Source organism: Lycorma delicatula, chromosome 4, assembly GCF_047948215.1.
Source record: "Lycorma delicatula isolate Av1 chromosome 4, ASM4794821v1, whole genome shotgun sequence".
Taxonomy (NCBI): Eukaryota; Metazoa; Arthropoda; class Insecta; order Hemiptera; family Fulgoridae; genus Lycorma; species Lycorma delicatula.
In genome coordinates this window covers 134,465,056-134,481,233 of record NC_134458.1, presented here as the reverse complement: position 1 = coordinate 134,481,233, position 16,178 = coordinate 134,465,056, and the positions used below count along the sequence as shown (strand labels likewise).

The 16,178-nt window shown below is 26.2% G+C and overlaps 1 protein-coding gene across 1 annotated transcript in view; it reads right to left on the bottom strand.

Moving 5' to 3' along the window:
• Positions 1-230: 230 nt before the first annotated feature.
• Positions 231-16,178, bottom strand: part of LOC142323883 (uncharacterized) — a 620,757-nt gene continuing 604,809 nt past the window's right edge. The window contains exons 15-20 of the mRNA XM_075364195.1: positions 12,984-13,145; positions 10,997-11,029; positions 7,935-8,178; positions 5,324-5,411; positions 4,211-4,588; positions 231-574 (exon numbers count right to left, since the gene is read on the bottom strand). Coding sequence (XP_075220310.1) covers positions 397-574; positions 4,211-4,588; positions 5,324-5,411; positions 7,935-8,178; positions 10,997-11,029; positions 12,984-13,145 — 1,083 coding nt within the window. The 3' untranslated portion in view covers positions 231-396. The remainder of the gene's footprint in view (positions 575-4,210; positions 4,589-5,323; positions 5,412-7,934; positions 8,179-10,996; positions 11,030-12,983; positions 13,146-16,178) is intronic.

Below are 16,178 nucleotides of genomic sequence, written 5' to 3'. Positions count from 1 at the left end.
ATTATTGAAACTACAAAAATGATGCTAAGTGACTATAAAATAAATTGCTATTTAAATAAGAAAATCGTAGTGCTAAACAGTACATAATATTTTATTAAAAATTTCCTTTCAACTGTATAAGGAATACTTTGTATTCCTTATTCTTATACAAAATGAGAATTATAACACATTTGAAATACCCAAACAATTTAAAGTGTTGTTGAGATATTTTTCAACATTATCAGGCATTGAAGATGTTAATAAATTTTATATTATTACAGTATGTTTAATACATACAAAAAAAATTCTATAAAAAAATCAAATAATATAATGTAAAAAAAAGTTAAACTAAAAATAATTTACTATAAAAAAATTTAAATATACTGATAAAATGCACTAGTTGACATGCAACTAAGCCTATCGGCTTTGTGAAGATTCCTCCTTTTTATGATGTGGATGTGTATGAGGTGAGGGAGCTTTTGTCCGTAAATGAGGAGGTGGTGGAGGATAACTACCGAATAATTTTGCTCTCTGTTCTTCTTCCTCTGTTCTGAATGCCGCCATCAGTGAGTGGTTATATCTCAGAGGATCAAATCTGTGACATAACAATAATGAAGTTAACTTAAACAAATAATAATAATAATAATAATAATAATAATAATAATAATAATGAAGCATATAAAAACACTAATGTAATTTATTTTATATTTAAGGATGAGCGGAAGACCCAGCTTCATCCAGCAAACCAGTCAGCCCTAGTTTGGCTTTTTATACAGGAAACTATCTGCAACATAGTTCTTCCAAAGGCAAACTGCTATTGTGCTGATCCCCAATAAAAAAGTAGCAGCCCTGTTCACAACTAGAAGTACCCACTATATGGTGCTAACAGATGGACTCAGGACAGTACCTGACATAATTTCCATGGTTACCTGTTTAAAGTAGAAGGGATGATGAGTGGATAAAGGGAAGGTTATATAAATGACCAACCCACATACTAATATAAATGGAGTAGTTTGATTATAATCTAACCTTTATTTAAGATACCTATATGTTTTATATATTTTATATAAAGAATATATAGTGAGAAATATTAATATAAATTTGTATTTTATATTCATTTATTTTCTATTACCACAAAGTAGGACAAGCATTTCAGAAAAAGATGAGATTAATGAAATAAAAGATATGCCAAAAAATGCATGCAATTGAATCAAAGTTCAAAAATGCATTAAATTATTCTGGTTTTACCTGATTATTTAAATATAAATAAGACATCTATACATAATTATGTTGCTAGGTGCCTCCTCCAGTAAGACTAAGGTACCAATTTAGTATGCAGCATTACCAACAAAGTCACATACATTTATACTGGGCTTTTTTATGAATTTATTTTTATGGTATTTAAAAAGTGTTAACATAATCTATCATAATACAGCAAAAGATTATGTTAAATTTTTTTTCAAATCTACGAAGACAGTGACAGAAACACACCAAATGTTGAAACCAGTTTTTGATAATAGATCTGTGGATGAGACTATCTGATGCAAGAGGTTTAAGCATTTAAAAAATACCAGAACAAACATTGAAGACAATGAATATTCTGAATGTCATTCAACTAGCATCAATGATTCAAATACTGTCTATATTCATGAAAAAATCCATGAAAATTGTCTGTATATAATTCATTAAGTTGTAAAGCTTTAAATTTACCATATGGGACATTCCAAAAAATTTATCAGAATTTGGATGTGCAGTTCTGTACAGCAAGATTTGAGTTTATCTTAAATGACTGGACAAAAAGAACACTGTGTTCATATAGGGAATTCAAATGAACATGATTCTCATTCTTTAATTATTTTATCTAAACTCCTGCAATTTTTCTTTGCATATACCACATAATAAAAATGAAGCAGCTTAAGGGAAAAAAGTTTCACAGATTCAAGATGTACTGATAAAGTTCTGAAAAGGCAACAGGAAATAATTTCCAGCAGTTTTCCTGAACATAGTGCTGGAATATGCATCAATGCAATAGGTAATTAATAAGGAGTTGTAGTCATTTTTTATAACATGATTTGTAATAAATAAATTTTAGAAATTCTTAGTTAGCTCTTTAGCTCTTTGTAAGTAGGCGCAGAAGATATTAATCTAAAATTATGTAAAAGTAAAAATTAAATAAAAGATAAAAATTTGTTGATGAAGAGTTTAGATAATAATAGGCTAGGAATAATAAGTGATTAACCAAAAAATTTTTTGTGATGTTTACTTGATTAATCAACAGTATTAACAAGTAATACATGGATTAACCAGAATAAACATCATGATATTAATCAAATTAATCTTAAAACTATAAATATTTACATTTAATTACAATAAAAGTTTAAGAATTGTTTTTAGAAAAAAATTCTGAATAAGTTTTTAAAAAAACAAAAATTTCTATATTTTAATCTATGTTAATATTTGAGGTGTGTTTAAACAATTAAAAAAGAAAAATTATAAGCATCACTTGAAAGAGAATCACAAAATATAAAAAAGCATAACACTTGAAAGACAAAAAACCACAATTTTGTGATATAAATGATAAAAATTATGAACAATCAAAGATCAGTGTAGGATTTCTTCCAAGAAGTTAGACCTCAAAAAAAAATTCTGTAAACGTCAGTTTGTTATAAATAAAGAAAGAAAATTATTTTTGAAAATTTGCTATCTTGACAAATCTTTTGTAAGAAATAAAAAAAAGTAGACTATTTTTGATAAAATAAAATAAAAATTTTAGGCTTTTTAAATTAAATATAACATGATACTTCACTGAACATTAAAACTTTGTACTGGTCTAAATAAAAAATGAATGGCAATTCTGATTTTAACAACCATATAAAAATAAAGATTTTTTACGTCTATTACAATCAATCAGAAAGGTTATTACCAACCAAAAAGTACAGGTAACAGAATATCACACTAACTAATTATATTAAAAACACAAATGAAATTTAGAAGAAAAATTGTAGAAGTCTTTTAACAAGATATAAATCTTTAAAGTAAGATACAAGTGGACACAATAATAAGAGGGCATTTGTTTTACAGAAAATACGATCAACAAATTCAAACATATACTGAAAGAATTCGGCTTTATTTTACATATTTACTTGCAAATTAGTAGATATTAAAGATATAATTCTTAAGGATTCAAAATTAAAGACTAACAGTTAAAAATATATGGTCTTATTAGAAGTTAATTACATAATGACTACACTTTTATAGAGACTGCTCTCTCTGCCAGTGATAGTAAGAAAAATTCACAAACTTCAATAGAATATGTTTCTCAAACATTTGATAAAAAAAGATAAATAAATAAATAAAAGATTGTTGAAATAGAATAAAAAAATAACATGATTTTTTTTATGTTTTAACTTGTAAAAAAAACCTCTTTACAAACTTCTGATAAAGAAATTACACCAAATTCTTTTTATTTCAGTGTAAATTAATTGGACAACAAAAAACTAATCAATAAAATAAATTATTAACACAATAATATATTAAAATTCAAACAACTTATTCATCAGTAGGGACACATACAAACTACAAATATCTCATACAAATGTGTATAAACGTAATTCACCAAGTAGCCCAATGAAGTCATTTTATTTCATAACATTGGTATGTAATTTTCAAAATCTAGTGGACTGCAATAAACCTGATGAACGATATAAAAAAAGTTTATTTATTATGAAGAAATTTGGGCACAAAAAAGTCTTTAATATAATTTCTGAAGCCAAAGTATTATGACCACACAGGATAAATTCACATCTGAATTACATTATTAACTACTAAAAATTTTAATTATATAACAAAAAAAATCTAGAGCTTCAAGAATTAAATATGTCACATTCCCAAGCAGCAACAATAATAATAATAATAATAATAATAATAATAATAATAATATTTATGGAGATTAGAAAACCTTTAAAATAATATAGTTAAAATGAATTAAATATTTTCCTAATGCCCAATAGATATTAATGATGAAGTACTACAAATCATAAAAATTGGGGAAAAAATATTACAATTCAACTTTAAAAAAAAAACTTATAAAATTAAACATAATGAACAATAAGTGAACAAAGTCATTAATTTATTACAATCCACCTTTGGATAATTGTCTGAAATAGTGCTAATATACCAGTAATATGAAATATGCACACACGACGCATAAATTTATTACAATCTATTATACCGATATGGGTGGTCCCAAGGTGTTGGTGCAAAATGTGGCGGTAAGTTTCGTGTAGGATGCCTTGGTAAATAGTGAGGCGGTGGTCTCCCTAACAGCACTACTTCCTCTTCTTTAGCACTAGGTGCTGGTGGTACTGTAGGAGGAACAGGTGCTGGCACAGGAGGGGCTGGTGGCTCTCTTAAAGGTGATCTCTCACGAACTTTAGTCTGAGCTGCTAAAAGTCTTCTTTGTTTTTCTTCTCTTCTAAGCAAAGAGCGTTCACGTTCTCTACTTCTTTCTCTTTCTTTTTCTCTTTCTCTCTCTCTTTCTGCTTCACCAGGTTCTGGTTTTAAACTCCACGGAGCTGCAGTTGGGAATCCAGTACTTCTTGGTTGTAACCTTACACATAGAAAGTGGATTACTTTTATTAGTAAAATTAATTTAAAATAATATAATAGTGGTGGTACATCACATCAAAAAATTTGTTAAATATTTATATACAACTTCTTTAGACATATTTTTAATGCAAATAAATTATTTATTAAATTAGCTTATACAAAAACAAGTTTTGTATTCATACAAAATACAGGAAAAAAGTAACATCAGATTTTCACAAAAATTTGGTTCTAGGCAGTTCTCAGAGAGAAAAGTATAAAAAAGTCAGTGTTCATGTGTATTCCTTTATGCCTATATTTGACTTTCCTCAAAAACTAATAAAGAGATTTTCACCAAAATTTGATATGCACATTTCAACCACTGACCCAAAAAAGGTAATTGAGTTCGAACATAATCACTCTTTGGATAGTTTAAACCTCTTTTAACCCGTGAATTGAACTTCACCAAAAATTTTATGTAAGCATCTAGAACCTACAAGGAATTGACTTACAGAATTTTAGCCTTTTTGAATAATTTAAAAAGCAACAGCTAATTTATAAACCAAAATATATAATCTTAGAAAACCAAACTCATTTTTTTAAAATTCAACAAAGTATAATTGTTAAATTGATACAACTATATTAAAAAGAAACTGGAAAAATCCATTGTATTATCTCAAAAGATTATTGATGATAAAAACTTAATAATAAACCCAAAATATAATCATTGTTATTACATTGTTATAACGAAAACACTTACCTTGTCCAAGGATCATTAAATGGACCATGAGGGAATGCCAAGGAAGGAAATGCAGTTGTCGCAGGATACCTCCCAAACATGCTTCCACCTAAACAAGAACATTATAAAAATAATAATTCTATCTAATCAATCACAATCAAAAGACAATTAAAAAAAAATTACAAGAAAGAAAAATCAGACTGTATAAATAAAAAAAATTGCAGTTCCATGCTTAAGTTCTAGGTAATAGATAATAATCATTTTTTAATAAGAACATTTTTTATTTAACTACAATATTTTTAATGATAAAGTGCTGTGCATTTATATAGTTAATAAAAAAAAAAAAAAAACTATAAACACACCTGAATATAAACTTACCATCAATTTATATAACAAAGTTTTTGAATCCATAAACACATCCATCAGTTATAAAATGCCATAATATAATTCATTATCATTGTTATAAGTAAAATGTATATAGTTGGCATGAATACCTGAATCAATTAGTGGTTACAGTTAAGCTTGCTAAATATTTTTAATATATACACATATAATGTTAGCAGTATATACTTTATTTATAATAATTTCAGCAACCTATCAGTTTAAAAAATAAAGTCATCTCCTTTTTATCAATCTATTTCAGATAAACAAATTAAACTGAAAAATCTAATGTAACGTTAGGTGGCACATGTGATTATGCAATCAGTCATTGTAGCTGAATTATGTCAAGAATATTTTGTTTTAGATTTCACAGTCATTAACAAATAAAAAATGAAATACTCAAATGCCAAAAAAAAGTTTATCTCAATATCCCCATACATCAAAATAAAAAGATTTTAATTATTTTTTTCTAAATCATTTCTTATAAATTGAATTAATCAACAATATTTACTTATTTTTTTAAAATACAAGTCCATCAACCAATTACAATGGAATTCCTATATTTTAAATATCCAATGGAATTTTAAAAAACTGATAACAGAAAATTCAACCTAAGGAAATACAATATTTTACTAAAAAAAATTAAATGCATATTATATTTTTTCATATAACTGCTACACTACACTTTTTTATATTCACTTCTACATTAATGATGAAAAAAAATTAACTTATACCTGTACTAATATAAAACAACTTGCAAGACTTTTGCAACATTTCTAATAAAAGTATATATATTTTTGAGTATTCTAAACTTATAAAATTAAAGAAATAGTATCTAGAAAAAATATTTAAGATATGTATAAAAATTATTTTTTTAAAAACTTAATTAAAATAATTTTTGAATACTTATCCAGATCTTGTTCCAAGATCCAGCCTTCTTCCTACCCTATATTGCTCTACAAGAATGCATATTACAGTTTCAGAGCTAATGGTTTATTATAAATATAATCTCATAGTTTAATTTAACATCTTAATGCTTAAATAGCAATTAAAGATGTGTATCTTGTAACAATTAAAAGTAATGTGGCTGTGCATCTCTAGCAGCTGCCTACACCTGTCATGTTACCATTATTCTCCTCAGTTAAAAATAATTGACTAATCATCAACTCTATCTATTATTCAGTGACAACATATAAAACTGTTTCTGGTATATTCTTTTTTGATTTTGTAAACCAACAAGCTGAATTTAAATTAGCATTAAATTCACACAATAGTAATAGAGATACAGATACTTTGTCCACACTGTTGTCAACCAAACCAGAATTGGATGATTTATTTTTTTACTATAATAGCATTAATTAACAATTGTATTAATAAAGAATAGCTGTAATTTCCATTTCATTATTTTTTTTTTTTAATGAGTAATACTCTCTAAAGAAAGGTTTTTTATTTTAAATTTTAATTCTGCTTTGGCTACTTTACATTCAGATACAACAGATTTTAGAAAGGAAAAAAACACTTGCTAATTTATAAGATGTCAAAGACTCATTCATATGAACAGAACAATTTTTATATGACAAGAAAGTTTTAAAGGTTTCCTATAAATTTAAACATGTGAACAAAAAAACCATTTATTATTTAACAGAACCTAATTTCTTAGTTTAAGTTAACAAGTAGTTTATTCAATTTGTAGTAATCAAACTTCTTCCTATAAAATTACATATAAATTAAACAGAAATAATAGTAATCTTAGAGTAGTAAAAAGGTTCAATGTAGTGTTGAATGAATTCTACAATAAATACATAATGCCATGCATTTATCTTAACTAGGTTCTGAATATACACACACTTGTAATCTAAACTAAAAAATTCACCAATCATTACGAAGTAATGTAAACTTTCAAAGGTGAAAAGAACCAGCTATTTCATATTTCAGTGCTCCCCATTTCTTGTGCAACATTTTATTTTATGTCAGAATTGTCTTTAATTGTGATTACATTGCCTTATCAAGCTGTCAGTTAATTACTGTTTCAAAACTTTTTTAAGTGTTACTGTAAAAATATATAATAAATGTTTTTTTTTTTTCTAACAGATCACTCATTCAGTAATTTCATTACTGTTTCTAACAGATTGAACTGTTAATTTTGATCATATACGTAATATATTCATATTTAATTACTACATTATGTAAAAAGAGATAACTTGTAAAAAAAATCTTTATAACAAACATATAATAATAAAATTAAACAAACCTATATTAGGAAACGGAGGTGTAGGACTATCAAAAGCTGCTGGAGCAGTTCGATGTGGAGGTGCAAAAGGTGGTAAGTCATGAGGCCTGGGTGGTCCAGGAAACAAATGTGTTGGTGGCCTTAAAAGATCACTTTTTGTGACACCTGTTGTAACACCAGCTTTCACTTCGGCAGCTTGTTTTTGCTGATGATGATATATTTCCCATGCTATGCGAACATGCATTGCATTCCATTTCCCTGTTTTCTATATGAAAAAAAAATCATTCAGATTAATTAATTGCTGTTCACCAAAAAAGACAATGTAGCATACACTGCAGAATATATATATATGTGTAATTAACAAATTGACTTTAATCAGCCACCCCATAGCCAATTTTAGACAAGGCTGTAGTGGTACAACTTATAGAGCGCTTTACACAAGTTTATGCACTCATAATTTTTCATTGTGGCATGAAGTCAACTAATAGGAATCAACCAAAGCAATCCAAAAAAGGTATGACCATTATCCTCTGTACACATAAATTTTTCTTACTCTGGTGATTTTTTCAGAAAATGAAGGTAACGCCAGTCAAATGACTGATTTTGTTTACTTATATTATTTCTATTGATATGTAGTATATAAATATACTGACTTAATACAGTAACAAACATTCAGTAATTTCTCTTACTGCAATCCCAAATTAGTCCTGTGGAAATGAAAGTTTTGTCAGTTTGTTGACATCAATTAGTCTATCGAGATTTAGGTTACAACAAACTACTATTTCCAGTTTATGTGTGGGCAATCATATTTCATATCCAACAACTATTTAACTGAGAAAAATCACCATCTTTTCAACATATCACATAAAAGATTTTAATCCAAAGCCCATTCACAATTCTTTTCGCTCCGTTAACATATGCAGAACATGTATAAATATTGTTGTAACCTAAATCTTGATAGACTAATTTATGTCAAAAAACTAATCAAAACTTTCATTCCCACAGCATGACTCTAATTTGGGATCACAGTAAGAGAAATTACTGAATGTTTAATTTAATTAACAAAGATTGAATTAATATTTTTAATTAGCAAACATTTTGTTTGTTAATTAAATCAGTATATTCATGTAAGAATTATTATTATTATTATTATTATTATTATATGTAAAAACATAAATATTTTTAAAAATGAATAAGCTTTAGTAACCTGAGAACCAATTATACCAGCCAATTATTATTGGCTTTAAATTACAGACATTTTATTTTCACTTAATATATTGACTGTGACACTGTACAGTCATATATTTTTGACTATTAATTACAACATATGCTTAATAGTACTCATCACAGTTAAGCACTTAATGAAAATAAAACCTAACAATTCCTTATTTTCATTTATAATATGATGTTTGATAATAATCATGGCAAGGTTTTATAAGCTTGAAAAATATGATGGTATTCATGAGACTTAATCTGTTTTTAACTTTCTAATAACCATTTCAAAAAGAAAATTCAAAGTATTATTTTAATGTTAATTTATAAACATACTATCAATGAAAAAAAAAAATGTTTCAAACTCTTTTTAAATAGTTTGGCTTATAATAGAGTGATTTGGTAAATTTTATAGAGGCAAACAACCGAATGGGTAATTATTGCCCAGATATGTTCCTGATTTATAAAGAAATAGAAATATTCATCATTGTGTATGAAAAAAGTAAATGGGGACATAATATAAGAGAACCAATTAATTTGTCTTTTTCTCAAAGCCGTTGATACAATTCCATTTATATTTAGAAAAAAATTGTTAAATGTTAACAAAAAAATTTGGTTTAATAAGGAAAAGGACTTCAAGAAAATTAAAAAGAATAAGGAGAAAAAGGTTTATATAAGCAAGCTGGCTAGAATATTAATAAACTGAAGAGGAAAAGAATAATGTTGCTTGATAAAGGGAATTTGGTTCTTAACAGACCTTCAGGGAAGACTTTGGTACAATGCAGGATTGGATTAGAAAGAGTATGGTCAGGAGAGGTGTCAAGAAAGAAAATGTACATGATTGAGAGACATATAAGAGGCCTATCAACAAAGTCAAGTAAAACCTTATAATAAATGTCCATAAAGGTAAGAAAATGTAAATGAATAAATGATACCTTAAAATGAATTGAGTGAATTCAAGCAAGAGACATTACATTTTTGAAATCCCTAGTGAAAAAAACAAGGAAGGGTAAAATGAGAAACTGTGACATAAGGAATGCAATTAATGAAAAAAATATAAGAAAAATGAATAAAAATGGTTTTGACATGTGAGGAGGATGGAAGATTAGAAACTCCCAAAGAGAATGAAGATACAAATGAAAGGAAGGTAATGAAGAAGCAGACTATACACAAGAAGAAGAGTCTATATTAAGGAAGATGAGGACAGAAAAAAGTTCTAGAGAAGACTGCAGAAGAAGAGCAATCTGGACTGATAACAGATGCCAAGACTTGGACTCAGTTTTCCAGAATAAGAACCTGACATATATGTATGCAGTACAAAATGATAAATATATTCAAGTACATGTTACTACTTTACTCTTGTCTAAAGCCAATTCTCCTACACAATATTAAATGGTAGACAAATGACATAAAAAATTCAAATATGTGCTCATGATGAAAAGATGTATACATACACAAGCAGCCAACGCCTATCATTTCCACGTAATGTGTGTGTTTGCATGTGTGTAAGCTAAATAGCTATTTTGAGAAATATGATTTTTATTTTCATCTGCCTCTCCACTTTTCCTCGGCCATTTATTTTTTGCCTTTAAATTTCACTCTTACTTGGTCTAGCTGGGTCCCTGATAATAATTGTAGAATAGCTGGTCATCTGATAACTAAACAAAACACTGTACAGGAACTTCATAAGTAACACACCTATATAATTCCTACAGAACAGTTATGCAGTGCCTGCAGGTTCAGTGTAAATTCAAGCTGTAACTGGAAGACCAGACTGCTTGTTATACGAAAAAAAATTATTAACATTAAATTAAATTAGTAAAGGTGCAATTATTTTTAAAAACATGCAAATGTAAGTAAATGCGACATACCACAGGCTTAGGTTTGGAAGTCTCTGTCAACTGCTGTAGAACAAAAAAAAATAAAAAAATAACAAAATAAAATAAACAGTCTAAAAAGCATTACATACATACATTAGTAATAATTTAAAATTAGTTGTGCAACAAATGAAATTATTTTATTATTATTTTCAAATAATAATAGAGATCAATAAAAGCAAGAATAAAAAAAATCAATTAAATTGCTAATTAGAATATTACTTAAAGCAATGTTAAAACAAAATAAAGAAATAAGTTGCAACATACACAAAAAAAAAAAACATCAAAATAAAATAAAAATTTTATAAAATGGAATATTGAACACACAAAAATGAATGACAATAATATTACAATTAGCATTTATAACATTAAAACAATAATAACAAAAAAAAGTTAAAAAAATTACACAATAATTCTGAGAAATTAATGCAAGAAGTTAATAAAATAAAAAGAAGTTACTCAACAAATATAAAATAAAAGCTTTATATTTCAAATCATCAATTGAAATGCATTACGGTTTTTATTTGCAGTCTGGTCTAAAGCTATAAATTCATGGAATTTCAGAGGAATAAAAGTTCTATTTAGACTGAAATACAGTGATAATTCTACCAAAGAGAAAAATATGGAAGATAAGTTTTATCAAAACAATTTAGAAAAAAAATTCTTGAGTAGTTTTTTCAATGATTATTTTAAGTGTAATCTGAATCATTAAAAATCATATATTACATTAAGTAGCATGGATTAAGATATTAACAATATTTAAAATGAATGGAGTTTTTAGTATCAAGATCAAGCATAAATAGATCAATGGTTTAAAATATTACTTAACTGATACAAGACTTCAATTGGCAATTGAATTATTCGTTAAATATTCAGGTACTAATTTTGATTAGTAAACCTGTTCTTATATAAAATGAAAAAATGTTTCCTCTCGTTTTATGTGGTAAATTTTATTTTAAAATTTTTAACAGCTAGACACACATGTGTTTTTTATTACTTTATCAATCATTTTACTTTCATTCTTTAATTTTTTTACATATTAAAAAACATTTACAATGTAAAAACCATATTTTTTTTATAAAATTTTTCATTTATTCTATGCTAAACAAAATAATTCTAAAAAGTAGACTTTTAAGTTTATAAATTATGGAATAAACACAACATAATCAAAAAACCTAACCAAGAATTCATATAAAGATATATTAAACAAACAGAAATCTGATCTGATATCTAACATGATAAGAATGGTATATGATCAAACTTTCTCTAATGAACTGGCAGTGAAGGGTTAAAAAAAATTGTTTACCTTACCATACAAACAAATTTTAAATATCTTTAAAATCTTTTTAACATAGATTATCATCAGATTGATAATTAAAATGAATGGATAATTATTTTGTTGACATAAAAAGGAAACAATGAGAAGAATGAAATAACAGGATTAGAGGAGATAGAGATAGATAGAGAGGGAGAAGCAACTGAAAGAGAGCATAAAACTGAATGTAGTACCACTAACACACTTGAAGTTTTACATGAGTGTAGTAAGATGAAACGTGAGATTTTAGAAAGTTGAAAAAAATGTGATTCTACTGAAATGTTAAATGTGAAATTGGAAGGCACCATAGAAACATGTGAAACAAGAAATATGGACAATGACAAAGAGGAATGAAAACAATGGAGATAAAAGATAAAAAACTGAGAAATATATTGTGCATTACCCTGATGTAAAGGCCATGTAGAATAGAAGGAAGGCAGGCAACAAGGTATGGAAAAAAATGAAGGCTGATGAGAAAAAAATCTAGTCTGTTCCAGGTAAAACTGGAAGAAACAAAGAAAGGCATTGTGGAAAGAAGAGGAAAAAGTATAGACACCTTAAAGGCTAAATAAAACAGAAGCAGCATTCGATCAAAAGTATGCTGCAACTAATTAACACATGATAATGAACAAAATAAAATAAATTAATAATAACTGATTGAATTACCTTTGGTGTAAATGTAGGCAGATGGTTTGGTGGAGCAAAAGGAGTTGCTGCACCTAATGTAGGATGTAAAAGACCAGGTGAAAATCCAGGATAACTACTCAGACCAAGATTTTGTCTGTAGAAAGATGAATCCACTCCACCTAATTTCGGTATTTCTTTAAACTAAAATTGAAACAGAAAACAATTAATTACCTGAATTGCCTAAAAACACACACTTCATAATCATATATATAGTATCCCTTTATTATTAAAAACATTTTCAAAAATTTCCCATTATGATATTTTTAATATATAAATGTTTATATACTTTTAATATATATATGTTTTACACAGTCACATTCTGAACAGTAAAGGTCGATTAACACCATATATATATCTGTGTTAATCATGTATATATATATTCTACTTTAAGTAAAAAATTTTTTTATCTAATTTTTTTATGAATTTGTTTTAAAAAAAAAATTTGTAATAAATAAATTTTGCTGGAATAATGCAAAACTATTACATATTATATTTATTTGATAGACTGATAAAATATCTAATGCAAACAGCAATATAGATCTACAGAATTCACACTCCTCGATTTGTTTACAACCTCAACACCAAATTAAAATTTTCTATGGAATAAATTTTGCTGTTTAAGGTATGTTTAACCTTAAAAATTTTACAAATTTTAATTCCACATGTTTATTAATTTTTTTCAGTATTCTACTTAAAAAAAAAGTGTTTTTATATTATAATAGAACCATTAATCGAATAAATTCAATATTACATGAACATAAATTCAGCATATTACAGGGTCTGAGTTCACAATAACAATGTTTCCTTTCAAAATAGAGAATGTGTCAGGGAATGCACAATAAAACAACTGAATTTAAAAGAAGTACAGAAACAAAACTAGATTTGGGAGGGAAAGAACAAACATGGCTTAGCTTAGCAATGAGTATGAAACAACTGACAAAATTTAACACAACATAGTAAAGAGTAACTTGCTACATGAACTAACGTTAAGTGTACATTTATGTAAAGTGCTATAACCAAATTTTAGGCGACCTGAGATGTGAGGCAACAGTTATGTTACCTTGATCTAATCTAATTTTTACGCTCAGATAAATAAGATAACTAACTGTTTCCACAGCTAATTTATTTTGTTATAGATATTTCATTTCATCAACTATTTTAACCCTCTTTATCTGTATTGTACACCTTTTGGATAAAGAAATTCACAAAATATAATTTAGTTTCATTTCTTAAAATTTCTTCCCACTCTCTTTCAATAATGATATTCCAATTAACAATTCTTTTCAGTTTTTTAAATTTCAATTTATAAGTAATATATTCATAATACATCGTAAACATTAATAAATAAATTATTTTTAAAATTTGCTTCTGACAAGATTTTCTAAAATAGTGCACACAAACTGTGTAGACTATTAAAAAACATATTAAACTATTCTTCACTACAACAATTTTTTGGGATAATTATTCAATGTTTTTATATCTACTTTATTTAATTATAATTTTTAAGATAGAATTTTCACTTTAATGGAATATCATAATGTATGACGTAATCAATCAACCAACACTAAAAGTGGCACTTAAAGTTTTATTTGTAGCAGCCTAATTCACTATCTTTATAGCTCACATACCTAACCTCGATTCTGATACCTAACGTTCTATGGATATGATTTTAACATGAACAATAATAAACAGTTTATTCAGAGAACTCTTGTCTTTGTTAAAATATAAACTAAAATTTACTGCACTTCTTTTTACAAGAGTACAATTATTACAATTATGTAAAACAAGTTTTTGTAATATCTAACGTGAAGCTGAAGGTTAAAATTAGCATCTTTCAAGACCACTTTTTATTCTAATTTATTTAGATAAGGATCATTGTATAAGTTTTTTTAGACCATTTTCATACATTAAAAACCATAAAATTTTAAATCCATATTAATCATAAAGTAATAAGAATAAAATGTGCTTAATTAAAATACACTATATATAACATATGTATATAATGTAATCAATCTCATCAATTTGAGTTCAATTTCTAGAAAAAATCTGGAAATTTTTATCATTTACCTAATAAAATATTCATTAATTATTGTAGTCAATGCCTACTGTATTGCATTGTCTATCATATTAATACAATAAACAGAATAAAAATCATGTAATTTCTCATCGTCATAACAAATAAGTAATTAATTAAGGATAGCTAGTAAATTGATATCACTTGATTTAGATAATTTATAATAATAATTTTGCTGTAAATCAATAAAAAAATACAGAAAAATATCTAAAAAAAAGAGGACCAAACAATCTAATGGAGGAATAACAATTGAAACTTGATTATTTGTAACATTACAATCAGGATGACAAATCCTGAAAAAAAGATGAATTATAAAATATATATTATATATTTAGTATTATAAAATACTATAAATTTAAAAAGTAATAATATTATATTACTCAAAACAAATGTGTATAGAGTAAATATTATTGTACTTACATTATTAAAATGATAGTCCTGTTCCATTAATTTAGATTTTATTAAGCAATACTGATTTTATTTTGTGTTTATAAATAAACAAAATAAAAACAATTTTAATTAACCAATCCGTAAAAAATTAATATAAACTTTTTTTATTAAAGTTTGTTATCTGTAATCTTTTCTTTAAATTATGTAATTTTTTGTCACACTTATCTTTCTCTTTTTACAGTAGATTGTGAACTAGTATCAGCAAAATAAATGTAAATAATTTCACTTTTTGTTTTCTCACACCATTAAACATCCTTGTTTAACAAATTTTTAACATCTTAACAGCAAACTGTTCTCTTCAACAGAGATTTAGTCATTGACAATGTCATCTTCTCACAAGAAGTGTTAGGTTTATCACACAAATCAATCGCCTGCCTAAAATTTTTATCACTTTTGAGGTTTTCAATTTCTCAAAATTCTTCCACTAGAAAAAGTTTAATCCATGTTTTTCTTTTTTACATTCTTTTACACTTCAGAAAAATAAGCAAAGTGGACTGAAGACCCATACAATTAACAATGGTTGATTTTTCTCCAGTTTTTATATTGCCTGAAAGCAAGATCCAGATCAATTTTTATTTGTTTTTTAAAAATATCATTTATTACTTTCTTCAGGCAAAATCTAACACGTTAGTAAGTTATGAAACTATACA